This window comes from Geotrypetes seraphini, chromosome 3, assembly GCF_902459505.1.
Source record: "Geotrypetes seraphini chromosome 3, aGeoSer1.1, whole genome shotgun sequence".
In the NCBI taxonomy this organism is placed as follows: Eukaryota; Metazoa; Chordata; class Amphibia; order Gymnophiona; family Dermophiidae; genus Geotrypetes; species Geotrypetes seraphini.
The window spans coordinates 259,385,662-259,399,040 of record NC_047086.1 but is presented as its reverse complement, the minus strand read 5'-3'; the positions used below and the strand labels follow the sequence as shown (position 1 = coordinate 259,399,040).

Here is a 13,379-nt window from a genome sequence, read left to right as displayed (position 1 = left end):
AGCTATGGACATTGCACTGGAACCAGTTGATGACCAGATGGATGAGAATTAAGTTTTTCCTTTTATTTCTTTTGCTTGGAAAAGCTTTCAACTGCACTGTGTTTTTTGGAAGAAGGAACTGTATGTTTGCTGGCTGTTATTATATCATACCTCAGTACCCTATCATACCAGATCCTCAACCCGGAACCAACACATGAAAAAGGTCACCAACTCGATATCGCAGCATACTCATCCCCAAACTTCAACACACAAAACATCCAAATCACCAATGGCACCTGGCAACCCACCCTATGTTCGGACCACTATAAATATAACTTCACCATCAACTGGGAACATACCAAAAACAAACCCACCCCCCTCAAAACAAGCTTTAAGACTAGACAGAAAATCGAACCAAACACATTCTGGAACGCAGTGGACCCAGCAATAGACTCCAGCAACCCTAGTGAATTCATAAACTCCTGGCGGTCTCTCAGCGAATCGACCTTGAACAAACTAGCACCACTAAGAGAAAAAAACAAAATACATAGACAATCAGATAAATGGTTTGACACCGAACTCCTACAACTAAAAAGGAAATGTAGACAACTAGAAAGGGCATGGACAAAACAGAAACAAGTTATTACCAAAACAGAATGGAAAATCCAACTCAAGCAATACAAAATCAAATTGAAGGAAAAACGCAAAGACTACTACTCTAACCTCATAGGCACCGACAAACCAGACACAAAAAAACTGTTCAACCTAGTAAGAAACCTCACCGACACTAAACCATGTCTAGCCACCCAGGAAAACCTAACACCTACAGCCTCTCAATTAGCAGACCACTTCAAAAATAAAATCATCTCAATTAGAACAACATTCAACAACTCACAATACAACACAGACAAGATTCTAACAAAACCCACAACAGCCGAAGCAATATCAGCAGACAGGTTCTGGACCGACTTCCCTAAAACCCAATGGACCGAATTGGACAGGCTATACAAAAAATATTGCAAATCAGCATGTGATCTGAATAACTGCCCACCATACCTACTAGCAACAGCTTCCACCAACTTCAAAGCTTGCTACACATTATGGCTGCAAACCTCACTCAGGGAAGGCCAGTTCCCACCAGACCTCGGAGAAATTATAATCACGCCAATACTGAAAGATCCCAAAGGTCTAACAAACAGCCCATCAAACTACAGACCAATCGCTTCTATCCCAACATACGTCAAAATAATAGAAGGACTAGTCGCACAACAACTGTCCACGTACCTCGAATCCCACAACATCTTACACCCATCCCAATCCGGATTCAGAACCAACTACAGTACTGAAACTCTACTGGTATCTCTACTAGACATAGCTCGAAGTCACCTCAGCCAAGGAAACAAACTGCTAATCATCCAATTTGATTTATCAGCTGCATTCGATCTTGTGGACCACTACATACTCCTCCAAAAACTAGACGCAATAGGAATTTCAGGTAAAGTTCATAACTGGTTCAAAGGCTTCCTCAAAAATAGAACATACAGAGTCAAATCCAAAGACATTCTATCTGAACCATGGTCCAATCCATGTGGAGTACCACAAGGCTCTCCCCTCTCTCCCACACTTTTCAACCTATTCATATCTTCCCTAGGCACCACCCTAGACGCCCAAAATATTACTTCTCTCAGCTACGCAGACGACATTACCATCCTCCTTCCATTCGACATACATAACCCAATCTCCACAGAACGCCTGAAAACTACATTGGAAACAGTGGATAAATGGATGATAGATCACAAGCTGAAGCTAAACTCTGACAAAACCAAATTCTTATTACTAGAGAAAGACAAAACACCATCCCTAACAGAACTGGAAGTAAACTCAATCAAGTACCCTATACAGAACTCCCTCAAAATCCTTGGAATACACTTAGACAGATGCTGTACAATGCAAACACAAATCCAAAAAATCTCCCAAAAAGCATTCTTCACAATGCGAAATTTAAGAAAAATCAGAAAATTCTTTAAAAAAGACCAATTCAGGATCATTGTCCAATCCCTGGTACTAAGTATCGTCGACTATTGCAACAGCCTCTACTTACCCTGCCCGACCAACACAATAAAAAAACTACAGACCATACAGAACACAGCCCTCAGACTCATATATTCACTCAGCAAATACGACCACATTACCAATGCATACCTAGAATCTCACTGGCTACCAATAAAAGCAAGAACACAATTCAAACTCTACTGTCTCATTTTCAAAGTTACCCATGGCACGGCACCCAGTTACCTAAATAACCGTTTTCACTACTACCACCCACCAAGAAAAAGGAGAACACAGAACCTCTTCACCTATCCACCACTCAACGGTACTTGTCGTAAGAAACTCTACGACAACCTCCTGGGGACACAGGCAGCCAAAATAGACTCTGACATCTCTAAATTACTGACCAAAACAACAGACATAAAAGAGTTCCGCAAAGAAATAAAAACACTACTGTTCAAAAAATATCTCCCATCACTCTAACCACCACCCAATGAGTTCCCAATCAACGACTTCGGAATCACTCATCCATACTATCTCATTGTCTGTGATCAAGAATGTACTGTAACTCTTCTACTCTACACCTGACTTAACTGATCGAGTTGACATGTATTACCTCTGTAAAATGCATTATCTTCTGCTATATGTATTATCTTCTGTAATAAGTAATATCTTCTGTGAAATTGTAATATCATAACTCTTCACTGTTCCTGTAACTTACTCCTATCCTGAAATGTAATTCTACTGGAATGTCCCAGATATTTTCTATATTGTAATCCGCCTAGAACCGCAAGGCACAGGCGGAATAGAAATCCGTAATGTAATGTAATGTAATGTAATTTAAAAGACCATTGCAGGGAAAGGCTACCCTGCCTGGAAAGGACTTTGTAATGTGTTGTTTTTTCTCTCTGTTTTTGAAAGTTAAAGCCACTGATTGCTACAGTGGGGATTATGGGGCAGAATCTACACAAGATCCAAAGGGTTGGGATTGCGGGGCCTACAAGGCTGTGTTAGTGGATTCAGCAATTCCCCACCAACTTACTAGGGTTGGTAGGGGAAGCCTGACTATATTTAGGCAGGTACAGTGAGCTTTGCAGGGACAAGTTGGTTATTATATGGACTGTGGCATACGTACCAATTTTTTGGATTTTTTTTTTTTTTTAACTTGAAAGAAGCCAGTAAGGGAATTCCTGGACTTACCCTGAGGCAAGGGTATAGCCAGCCATGTGATGACCTGGCAGCCAGAAGGGCTGCGGGGCTACTAGCTGGAACAGGTGAACTGTTTGGGTTTTTTTTTTCCTTATTTTGGATACATGTTTGAACATTGGCTTAATTATCAAATAAAGCCTTCTTTATTTGAACAGTGGCTGGACTGTAGCCTTTTTGTGTTTGGGGAACGTTTGCCATTCTGACTATTATTTTCCCAGAACATTATTTTCCCAGCAGGGCTTTCACCTTTTGAGGGCACGCCAGAATCAGCGATTGCGCTCAGCCCGGTACTCGCCTCAGGACTCAGTACCGACTGCGCGACAGGACTCAAGTTGACGTTACAGCTTTGCAAATTTCCTCAATGGGCTACTGATACCGCCATAGCGCTAATGTTATGAGCTCTGACATAACCCGCTAGAGTCAACCCAACCTAGGCACAGTGGCGTACCAAGGGGGGGGGGGGCGGGAGGGGCGGTCCGCCCCGGGTACCAGCCCTGAGGGGGTGTTCCCGGCCTTGCCGTTCAGCCCCCCCATCCCCGAAGGACCGCTCGCCCCACTGACCTTCCTGCACCACCTATGAAGCAGCTCACAGCAGGATTGCGACATCAGCGATCCCTGCGCTGCTTGGGCGCTGCTTCCTGCGCCACGGTCCCGCCCCTCCTCTGACGTCAGAGGACGTGCGGGACCGCAGCGCAGGAAGCAGGGCCTAAGCAGCGCAGGGATCGCTGACGTCGCGATCCTGCTGCGGCTGCTTCATAGGTGGTGGGGAGGCCAGGGGGGCGAGCGGTTCTTCGGGGTGGGTTGGGGCATCGGGCCTTCAGGGTGGGGTGGGCAGGCAGGCAGGCTGGCTTTCAAGGGGGAGGGGGGTGACAGGCGGACAGGCAGGCCTTTCAAAGGGGAGGGACGGGCCTTCAAGGGGGGGGACAGGCAGGCCTTCAAAGGGGGGACAGGCCTACAAGGGGGGGGACAGGCCTTCAAGGGGGGGTGCAGGCCTTCAAGGGGGGACAGGCCTTTGGGGGGGGTGCAGACCTTCAAGGGGGTGCAGGCCTTCAAGGGGGGCGAGACAGGCCTTCAAGGGGGGGACAGGCAGGCAGGCCTTCAAGGGTGGGACAGGCCTTCAAGGGGGGACAGGCCTTCGGGGGGGGTGCAGGCCTTCGGGGGGGGGTGCAGACCTTCAAGGGGGGGACAGGCCTACAAGGGGGTGGGACAGGCCTTCAAGGGGGGTGCAGGCCTTCAAGGGGGGACAGGCAGACCTTTAAGGGGGGACAGGCCTTTGGGGGGGACCTTGGTTTAGAAGTACACGGAGGGAAGGGGGTGTTCAAAGAGATGTGCATATGCCAAACTTTGGGGGGGGAAGAAATAATGGGTCTGAAAATAGAGGAGAGGGAGAGAGATGATGGACCATGGGATTTAGAGAGGGAGGGAAAGAACAGAAAGGGAGAGAAATTGGACACAAGGGATGGTATGGAGGGAGAACAGAAAGGGAGAGAAATTGGACACAAGGGATGGTGTGGAGGAGGGATAGAGATACTGGATAGGAAGGTAATTGGGAAAAGAAAGGGAGAGATGGTGGACTCTGGGGTGGTGGGGAAGGAGGGAGAGATGCCGGATGAAAAGGTAGTTAAGAAAAGGTGGATCTGTGGAGGGAGATGAAAAAAAGGAAAGATACCAGACTTCCTGGGGAGGGAAGAAAAATGGAAAGGGAGGACAGAGTTGGCAGATGGATGGTTAGCATGCAGAAAGAAGAAAGAAGGAGACCCTGGCAAGCAAGTTATCAGAAGAAAACCAGAGCCTTGGACCAACAAGATTTGAAATATAACCAGGCAACAAAAGGTAGAAAAATTAATTTTATTTTCTGTTTTGTGATTACAATATGTCAGATTTGAAATGTGTATCCTGCCAGAGCTGGTGTTGGACCGCAAACATGAGCTAGGATTTAACAGAGAGAGGAAAAGTCCTTTTTGTTTCTTTATTTTATTTATACCACAGCGCCAGTGTGCTTAGGAAAAGCCAAAGGGGGTGAAAAAGCTATAAAACCCAATAGGAGTTTTGAAAAAAAATCACCCAACTGGGCAGGAAAATCGAATTGAAAAACCAATTCAATAGGCTGAATCGAATCAAAATTTTTTTTCCTGAATCTGGTAGCATTAGTTTGCGCTACTGTCTTAGACTTTAGGACCTGGGATTGGGGAGAGATGGCATCCTCAGTACTTTATAATGCAAGTGAAACGAGGATTTGGTCAGACTTTTGAAGGGTCTGCAGAAAAAAAATATTGTATAGGCCGGGGACATGAGACAGCAGGAAATGGGAACTTTTCTTCCTTCTATTTTTGTGAATGGAAAGGCTGAGGATGTCAGAGAGTTCAGTTAAAATATGTGCTTTATAAGAAAATATAATAATGTGTTTATAAAGTTTATAGCATAGCTGGCCTACCCAGTGAGGTGTTTCCACCCCCCAGTTAGTCCATTCCACTCAACTGGTTCACACACTGAGTGGGTCTTTGGGTGTTGTTTTGGGATCTCTTCCAGTGGTTTTTCAGTATCTCCTTCTGGTCCAAGGAAGGAAACTTTGTTATCCTTAGCATTGACCTACAGAATATGTTTGTAACAGCGCTGCTTGTGTAGCATTAGGCTATGTAGTGATCGAAAGAAAAAAACAGACCTTTGCACATTTTTGCACTATATGGTGGGTGTATGAGGAGATTCACATTTCCTGCACAGCTAAGTCCATGTGAAGTTACCTTGTGCTGTATTTGACATCTTAGCAAGGTCTCTGTTTGAAAGGAAAGATCTAAACTTAAAAATGAAGTGGCCAGAAGTTATGATTTGGACAAATTCCTGGAGGAAAACTCCATAATCTGTTATTAAGACATGGGGGAAGTGTCTGCTTGCCCTGGATCGGTAGAATGGAATGTTGTTACTCTTTGGGTTTTGACCAGGTATTAGTGTCCTGGATTGGCTACCATGAGAATGAGCTACTAGGCATGATGGACCATTGGTCTGACCCAGTTAGGCTATTCTTATGTTATGTTCTCATCTGTAGGGGCCTTTGTTTTCACTTCTCATTTTAATGTATTTTTTTTCTGGGAACTTATCAGTGTTTTTTTATAATGGGAACAAAAATGTAAGAGAATTAATGTGGGTGGAATGAGGGGGTAACTAATTTCTTCAGCTAAATAATTCAATCCACCTCAACCATAGGAGAACTCACGCACCATTCACACACCCTCCAACCAAAAACGTCAAAAGAAAAAAACTGTTCGACAACCTCCTAGCCATTCGAGCTGCAACACTCGACCCCCCAACTCTACAACCAATTGACATCGACCATAGATTGCAAAACCTTCAAAAAGAAATAAAAACCCTTCTATTCAAAAAACACATAAAACCGAACTAACACAATCAGAACTGTCCCAAGCATCACCTGCAACTACTCCATATGTACTTCTGATGTCATGACAATTCAGACATATGTTATGTTATGCTTGGAATATAAGAAAATTTTCACTGCCTGTTTCTATTCTGACCATTTATTCCGTTTTATGGTCATTACAAAAAATATTTTTTTACATGGGGGGGTGTCAAAAAATGATGGGCCCCGGGTGCCACATACCCTAGGTACGCCACTGCCTAGGCATAAGTGTAATCTGTCAACCAATTTGGAAACAGTGTGTTTACCAATGGCAACCCCCAACCTGTTGGGATCAAAAGAAACATAAAACAAATGGACATTGCAGGGCCTAGTCCACTCTAGGTAAAAGGCCAATGTTCACTTGCAGTACAAGGTATGCAGTGCACGTTCAACAGAATAGTCATGGATTGGGAAACAATGTCTGAACAATCGACTGATTTAGATAGAACTCCGACACTACCTTAGGAAGAAACTTAGGGTGTGATGCTAAGGTCAACCTTGGGGGTCAGCGCTCAAGAAAAAGATCTGAGTGTCATTGTGGACAATATGCTGAAACCCTTCCACACAATGTGTGGTAGTGGCCAAGAAAGCAAACAAGATGCTAGGAATTATTAGAAAAGGGATGGTAAACATAGAAACATAGAAATAGACGGCAGATAAGGGCCACGGCCCATCTAGTCTGCCCACCCCAATGACCCTCCCCTACCTTTCTCTGTGAATAGATCCCACTGTCTATCCCATTTGGCCTTAAAATCAGGCACGCTGCTGGCCTCAATAACCTGAAGTGGAAAACTATTCCAGCGATCAACCACCCTTTCAGTGAAAAATAATTTCCTGGTGTCCCCGTGCAGTTTCCCGCCCCTGATTTTCCACGGATGCCCCCTTGTTGCTGCGGGACCCTTGAAAAAGAAGATATCTTCTTCCACCTCGATGTGGCCCGTGAGATACTTGAATGTCTCGATCATGTCACCCCTCTCTCTGCGTTCCTCGAGTGAGTACAGCTGCAACTTATCCAGCCGTTCCTCGTACGGGAGATCCTTGAGTCCCGAGACCATCCGGGTGGCCATTCTCTAGACCGACTCCAGTCTCAGCACATCCTTACACCCAGTAAGGCCTCCAGAATTGCACACAGTATTCCAGGTGGGGCCTCACCATGGATCTATACAATGGCATAATGACTTCAGGCTTACGGCTGACGAAACTCCTGCGTATGCAACCTATGATTTGCCTTGCCTTGGATGAAGCTTGCTCCACTTGATTGGCAGTCTTCATGTTCTCACTGACGATCACCCCTAAGTCTCGTTCTGCTTCAGTTCTTGTTAGGATCTCGCCATTAAGGGTGTAAGTCTTGCATGGATTTTGGCTGCCCAGGTGCAAGACTTTGCATTTTTTGGCATTGAAGCTGAGTTGCCAGGACCTAGACCAGCACTCCAGTAGGAGTAGGTCGTGCATCATGTTGTCGGACATTGAATTTATGTCTGTTGTGCTTTTGCCCACTACATTGCTTAGTTTGGCGTCATCGGCGAATAATGTTATTTTACCTCGCAGCCCTTCTGCCAAGTCTCTTATAAAGATGTTGAATAGGATCGGGCTCAGGACCGAGCCCTGCGGCACTCCACTGATTACTTCTGTCATTTCGGAGGGGGTGCCGTTCACCACTAGACTCTGAAGCCTACCTCCAAGCCAGTTCCCAACCCATTTCGCCCAATCCTATAGAACTCATCTTACTCAGCAACCTGCGGTGTGGTACGCTATCGAATGCTTTACTGAAGTCCAGGTATACGATGTCCAGGGACTCCCCAACATCCAGCTTCCTCGTCACCCAGTCAAAGAAGCTGATCAGGTTGGATTGGCAGGATCTCCCCTTAGTAAATCCATGTTAACGGGGATCCCATAGATTCTCCTCGTTCAGGATCGTATCCAATTGGCGTTTGATTAGAGTTTCCATTAGTTTGCCCACTATTGATGTGAGACTCACCGGTCTGTAGTTTGCTGTCTCCATCTTGGAGCCTTTCTTGTGGAGTGGAATGACGTTAGCCGTCTTCCAGTCCAACGGGACGTTACCCATACTAAGGGAGAGATTGAAGAGCGAGGATAGCGGTTCCGCCAAGACATCACACAACTCCCTGAGCACCCTGGGGTGTAGGTTGTCAGGCCCCATTGCCTTTTTAACCTTAAGCTTTGACAGCTTGCAGTAGACACCGCTGGGTGTAAACTCAAAATTACTAAACGGGTCATCTGCGTCAACCCTTGTCTGTAGCTGAGGGCCGAGTCCTGGCGCCTCGCGGGTGAAGACTGAGCAGAAGTATTCATTTAACAGTTGGGCTTTTTCCGAGTCGGCTTCTACATAGTCTCCGTCTGGTTTCCTAAGACATACTATCCCGCCTAAGTTCTTATTTCTGTCACTGATATACCTGAAGAAGGATTTATCTCCTTTCTGGATGTTCTTCGCTGGATACTCCTCCATGCGGAATTTGGCCTCCCTAACTGCTATTTTGACGGCTTTTGACTTGGCCAGATAGACTTCCCTAGAGTCCTGTTTCCCTGATTGTTTGTAAGAGATGAATGCTTTTTTCTTCTCCTTGATGAGGTCCGAAATCTCCGCAGAGAACCACTGTGGCTTATTGTTCCTTTTCCGTTTACTTACTGATTTAACATAGCGGTTTGTTGCTTCTTGTATGGTGGTTTTCAAGGTCGACCACATTTCTTCCACGTTATTGGTTTCTGCTTGGCTTTGTAGCGCCTGGTGAACAAAGTCTCCCATTTCTTTGAAGTTTGTGTCCTTGAATTTGAGGAACTTGGTCAGTGTGGTAGATTTAGTGAAACCTTTCCTGAGATTGAACCATACCATGTTGTGGTCACTGGAGGCCAATGTGTCGCCCACCGAGACCTCTGTGACACTTTCTCCATTGGTAAGTATCAGGTCCAGTATTGCCTGATCCCTTGTTGATTCCAACACCAGTTGCCTGAGTCTTGCTCCCTTCATAGAGTTTAATAGCCTCCTGCTGCTGTCGGAAGCAGAGGAAAGCGTGTCCCAATCCACATCAGGCATGTTGAAGTCACCTAACAATACTGTGTCCCCACGCAAGGTGATATTCTCTATATCTTCGATTAATTCCATATCTAGGTCATCCTGTTGTCTTGGGGGTCTGTATATTACCCCAAGATACAGGCATTTGTCCTTCCCTCTGGCCAAATTTACCCAAAGGGATTCCCCAGTGTAGTGGCCATCTGTGATTCTGGTGATCTTAATATCATCTTTAGTATATAATGCTACACCTCCTCCCATTTTTCCCTCCCTGTTCCGGCAAAGCAAGTTGTAACCCGGTATGACCATGTCCCACCCATGGGAGTCCGTGAGCCAGGTCTCAGATATCGCCACCACATCCAGGTCGGCATTCCTCATTTCTGTTTCTAATTCCAGGATCTTGTTTCCCAGACTGTGGGCGTCTACGTACATAGCCCTCCATGTTGTATGTTTGTTACGTCTCAGTGGGGATGTTCCCGCTTGAGCTACTTGGACACCTTTAGCATTATTCACATGTTTTGTACTTTCCCTAGACCCAGAGTTACAACGTGCACCTATCCCGGACTCCCCAGACCCAGAACTACAGTGTGTTCCTATCCTAGACTTGGAAATGTGTGTACCCTGTGGGGGTATTCCCGCTTGGGCTACTTGAACTCCTTTAGTACAATTTGCAATGTGTGTTCTCTCGCTGGACCCAGAATTACAATGTGTACTCCCCCTAGACCCAGAATTACAATGTGTACTCCCCCTAGACCCAGAATTACAATGTGTACTCCCCTTAGACCCAGAATTACAATGTGAGCCAGAATTATAATGTGAGCCAACCCCAGACTCGAAAGTGTGTATACTCTCCCCTGACCCAGATCGGTGTTTACTTACCTTAGTCTCAAAAACGTATTGGCAGCTTAGCTTGCCAGGTAGGTTGTTTGTGCCCGTACCCTCCCTCAACTTACCTAGTTTAAAGCCCTGTGTAGTAGGCGGGCTAGACGGTGTCCAAGGACGTTCTTCCCTCTTCTGGTCAGGTGTAACCCGTCTGGTCCCTGAAGTCCTTGCAATGCCTCTCCATGGTGCAAGAACTCAAAGTTCATCTCCTTGCACCATCCCTGCAGCCAATCGTTTGCCCTCTGTATGCAATCCTCCCTGGCACTGCCCTTGCCCCTTACTGGGAGGATCGAGGAGAAGAACACCTGCGCATCCATCCTCCTCAGCTTCTCACCCAGGGTTCTGAAGTCTTCAGGTATGCTCTCCGGGGTGCTCCTGGCGGTGTCGTTGGTTCCGACGTGGATGAGAATCATGGGGAAGTGATCACGGGGCTTGATGAGTCTGTCCAGGCAAGTGGTTACATCTCGGATCCTGGCCCCTGGCAAACAGCAGACCTCTCTTGATTGCAGGTCTGATCTACAAATTGGACCCTTGGTGCCCCTCAGCAGCGAATCCCCAATGACCACCACTCTGCGCTTCTTAGGGGTGGGCCGATCTGTTTTCTCCGGAACTGGAACCGTTGCTGAACAACTTCCTGTTCCTCGTTGTCAGGACCTTCCTGTAGCAGCTGGTATCTGTTCCTCAGGGTGATTTGTGGTGTCAATATAGAGCCACCCTGTATGTGAGAGAAAGAGACAGAATAAGGTCTTCTGCGTTTTCCTGTGGAGGAAGTCACCAGCTGCCAGGAATTAGCGTCCCCATCCACTTCCTGTATTCCGACGGTTGGTCTCAAGTTTGCAGGTTTGGATGCTTTGGGTGTCTCTAGGATGGTCTTGTCAGGTTCCTGTTCGGCGATCTAAGACAGCTCCTGGATGACTCCGTCGATGAAGGTCTCGTCGTCTCGGATACATCTTAAGTGCTGAACCTCCTCTCTCAGGCTCCTCAGCTCTAGCAAAAGGCTTTCATCTGGCTGATGCATTCCTTCCGTCTGAGTGGAGACTGTAGACATCTTTGAGGGGATGGTCTCGGTCTGTACAGAGATCTCTGCCCTCCGTCCTGGCTTCCCTTCCATCTGTATGAAGACCATAGCCATCCCCTGGGTACTTTCGGTGACTGGACTGCCTGTCTTGATAGAAGTCTTGCTGCTTCTAGTTCTACCTGTCATTTACAAAAGTTGGTTTTTTTTTAAATATATTTGTTAGGATGGGGGCTGTTAGGTATTGTCAGAAAGTGTTGAGGTTGGAGGGATAGAGGTAGCTATTTAGTTCTAAGACTAAGAATGTTATAATGCCTCTGTATCGCTCAATGGTGCAACCTCACCTTGAGTATTGCATTCAGTTCTGATCTATAGTTGGCTACCTGAGTAATAGATTTATTTACAGGAAAATTCCCTTGTTCCAACATTATAAAAACCCATTCAAAAGCATCTGTTTGAAATTTCAGCAAAGCTGTCCAGATTAATACAGTAGTGGTAATAAAGTTGTGGTGTGAAACATCATCAGACTCCCATGAACGGTAGGAATCAACAAACATTTCTGCATGGGAAGGCCAAGACTGTGCTTGTCTTGGATGTGAGGATCCATGTCCTAGGCCCAAATGTGCAGACTCTACTCTGGATTATGGCAAAGCTTCCTTCATCAATGCTGAAGGAGTTCCTGTATGGGTTGGTGTCAATGCCAACAGTAAATGCGGTATCAGTATCAGTGACCACACCACAGGCTGAGGACCTTGCAGGGTAGGCTGTACAAGCATACTTGATGTCAATGACCTCTGCATTGCAAGAAGCCCTGTCAAATGCTCTTGGAACATGACCCAGATCTGTTCATTAAGGAAGACATTGGTAAAAGCTGGGGTGTTGGTTCACAAAGAGCTTGTAAATTTGTTGACGTCAGATCAAATACTAGGCCCCATCTATCTGAAGACCTGCACGAAGGCACCTCTTCTATAGAAGGTGAGTGATCCTCCTGGCTCTGACACTTCTCGGGTACCAATGCCTTTGATGCTCCGGAGCACCCAGCACTGTGCATCAAAGGGAACCAATGCTTGGGTTTCTTGGCCTTCACCTGATGCACAGCATTGAGACCCCTTTGTGCTGATGCATGATGTTGAATCGCTATGCTTCCTTGGCGTCGGTTCCGATGCTGATCAGTTCAAGGAGCCCTGCTCAGTAGAAAGTAGCAAAGCAGGTTGAGATTCACTCGATGCATGACTCCCAGTGAAAAAGGACAAGGGGGAAGGAGGGGAGATGTGGTATTATTTGATATTTAATAGTGTTTATTTAGATCTCCTCTTGGTCTCTCTAACTTTATTCTTTTAGTGGCGAGGGAGGAGTCATTTTGTTTCTATTTTTTTGTTTTAACATGGACTGCAATATCATATATCCAGCAAGGGGTGGGGGGTGGGGGGGAAAACGGGACATTTCAGCCTAACCAATTTTAGTTTTCCAGACAGATATGCTGTCTAGACATGAAATAAGTCAAACAATTTTTAAAATATTCCAAGTAAAACCATTAAATATTATTGTACATACTCTAAGGGTGTCTGTCTTTTGTCCATCATGACCATAATCAGTAATCAGTGCAGCCCCACCGTTGTTTTCAATTCGACAGGCAAGTTCCTGAATAATGATACCAGCAGCAGGACTCACTTCAACATGATCTCTTGTTTCACCTGACTGACAAAAATAAATAAATAAACAATCATATCAAAAGACAAAACAATTATTATAATTTGTATCATGTATACTAGATGTCAGCACATACATACAAAAAGATAGGTGAC

At 45.8% G+C, this 13,379-nt stretch overlaps 1 protein-coding gene across 5 annotated transcripts in view; it reads right to left on the bottom strand.

The window, feature by feature from the left end:
- NDUFAF7 (NADH:ubiquinone oxidoreductase complex assembly factor 7) overlaps nucleotides 1-13,379 on the bottom strand; it is a 268,244-nt gene that overhangs the window by 21,912 nt on the left and 232,953 nt on the right. For all 5 annotated transcript variants that reach the window (XM_033935902.1, XM_033935906.1, XM_033935905.1 and 2 more), the window contains one exon: nucleotides 13,129-13,272. In XM_033935902.1, the coding sequence (XP_033791793.1) occupies nucleotides 13,129-13,272 (144 nt within the window). The remainder of the gene's footprint in view (nucleotides 1-13,128; nucleotides 13,273-13,379) is intronic.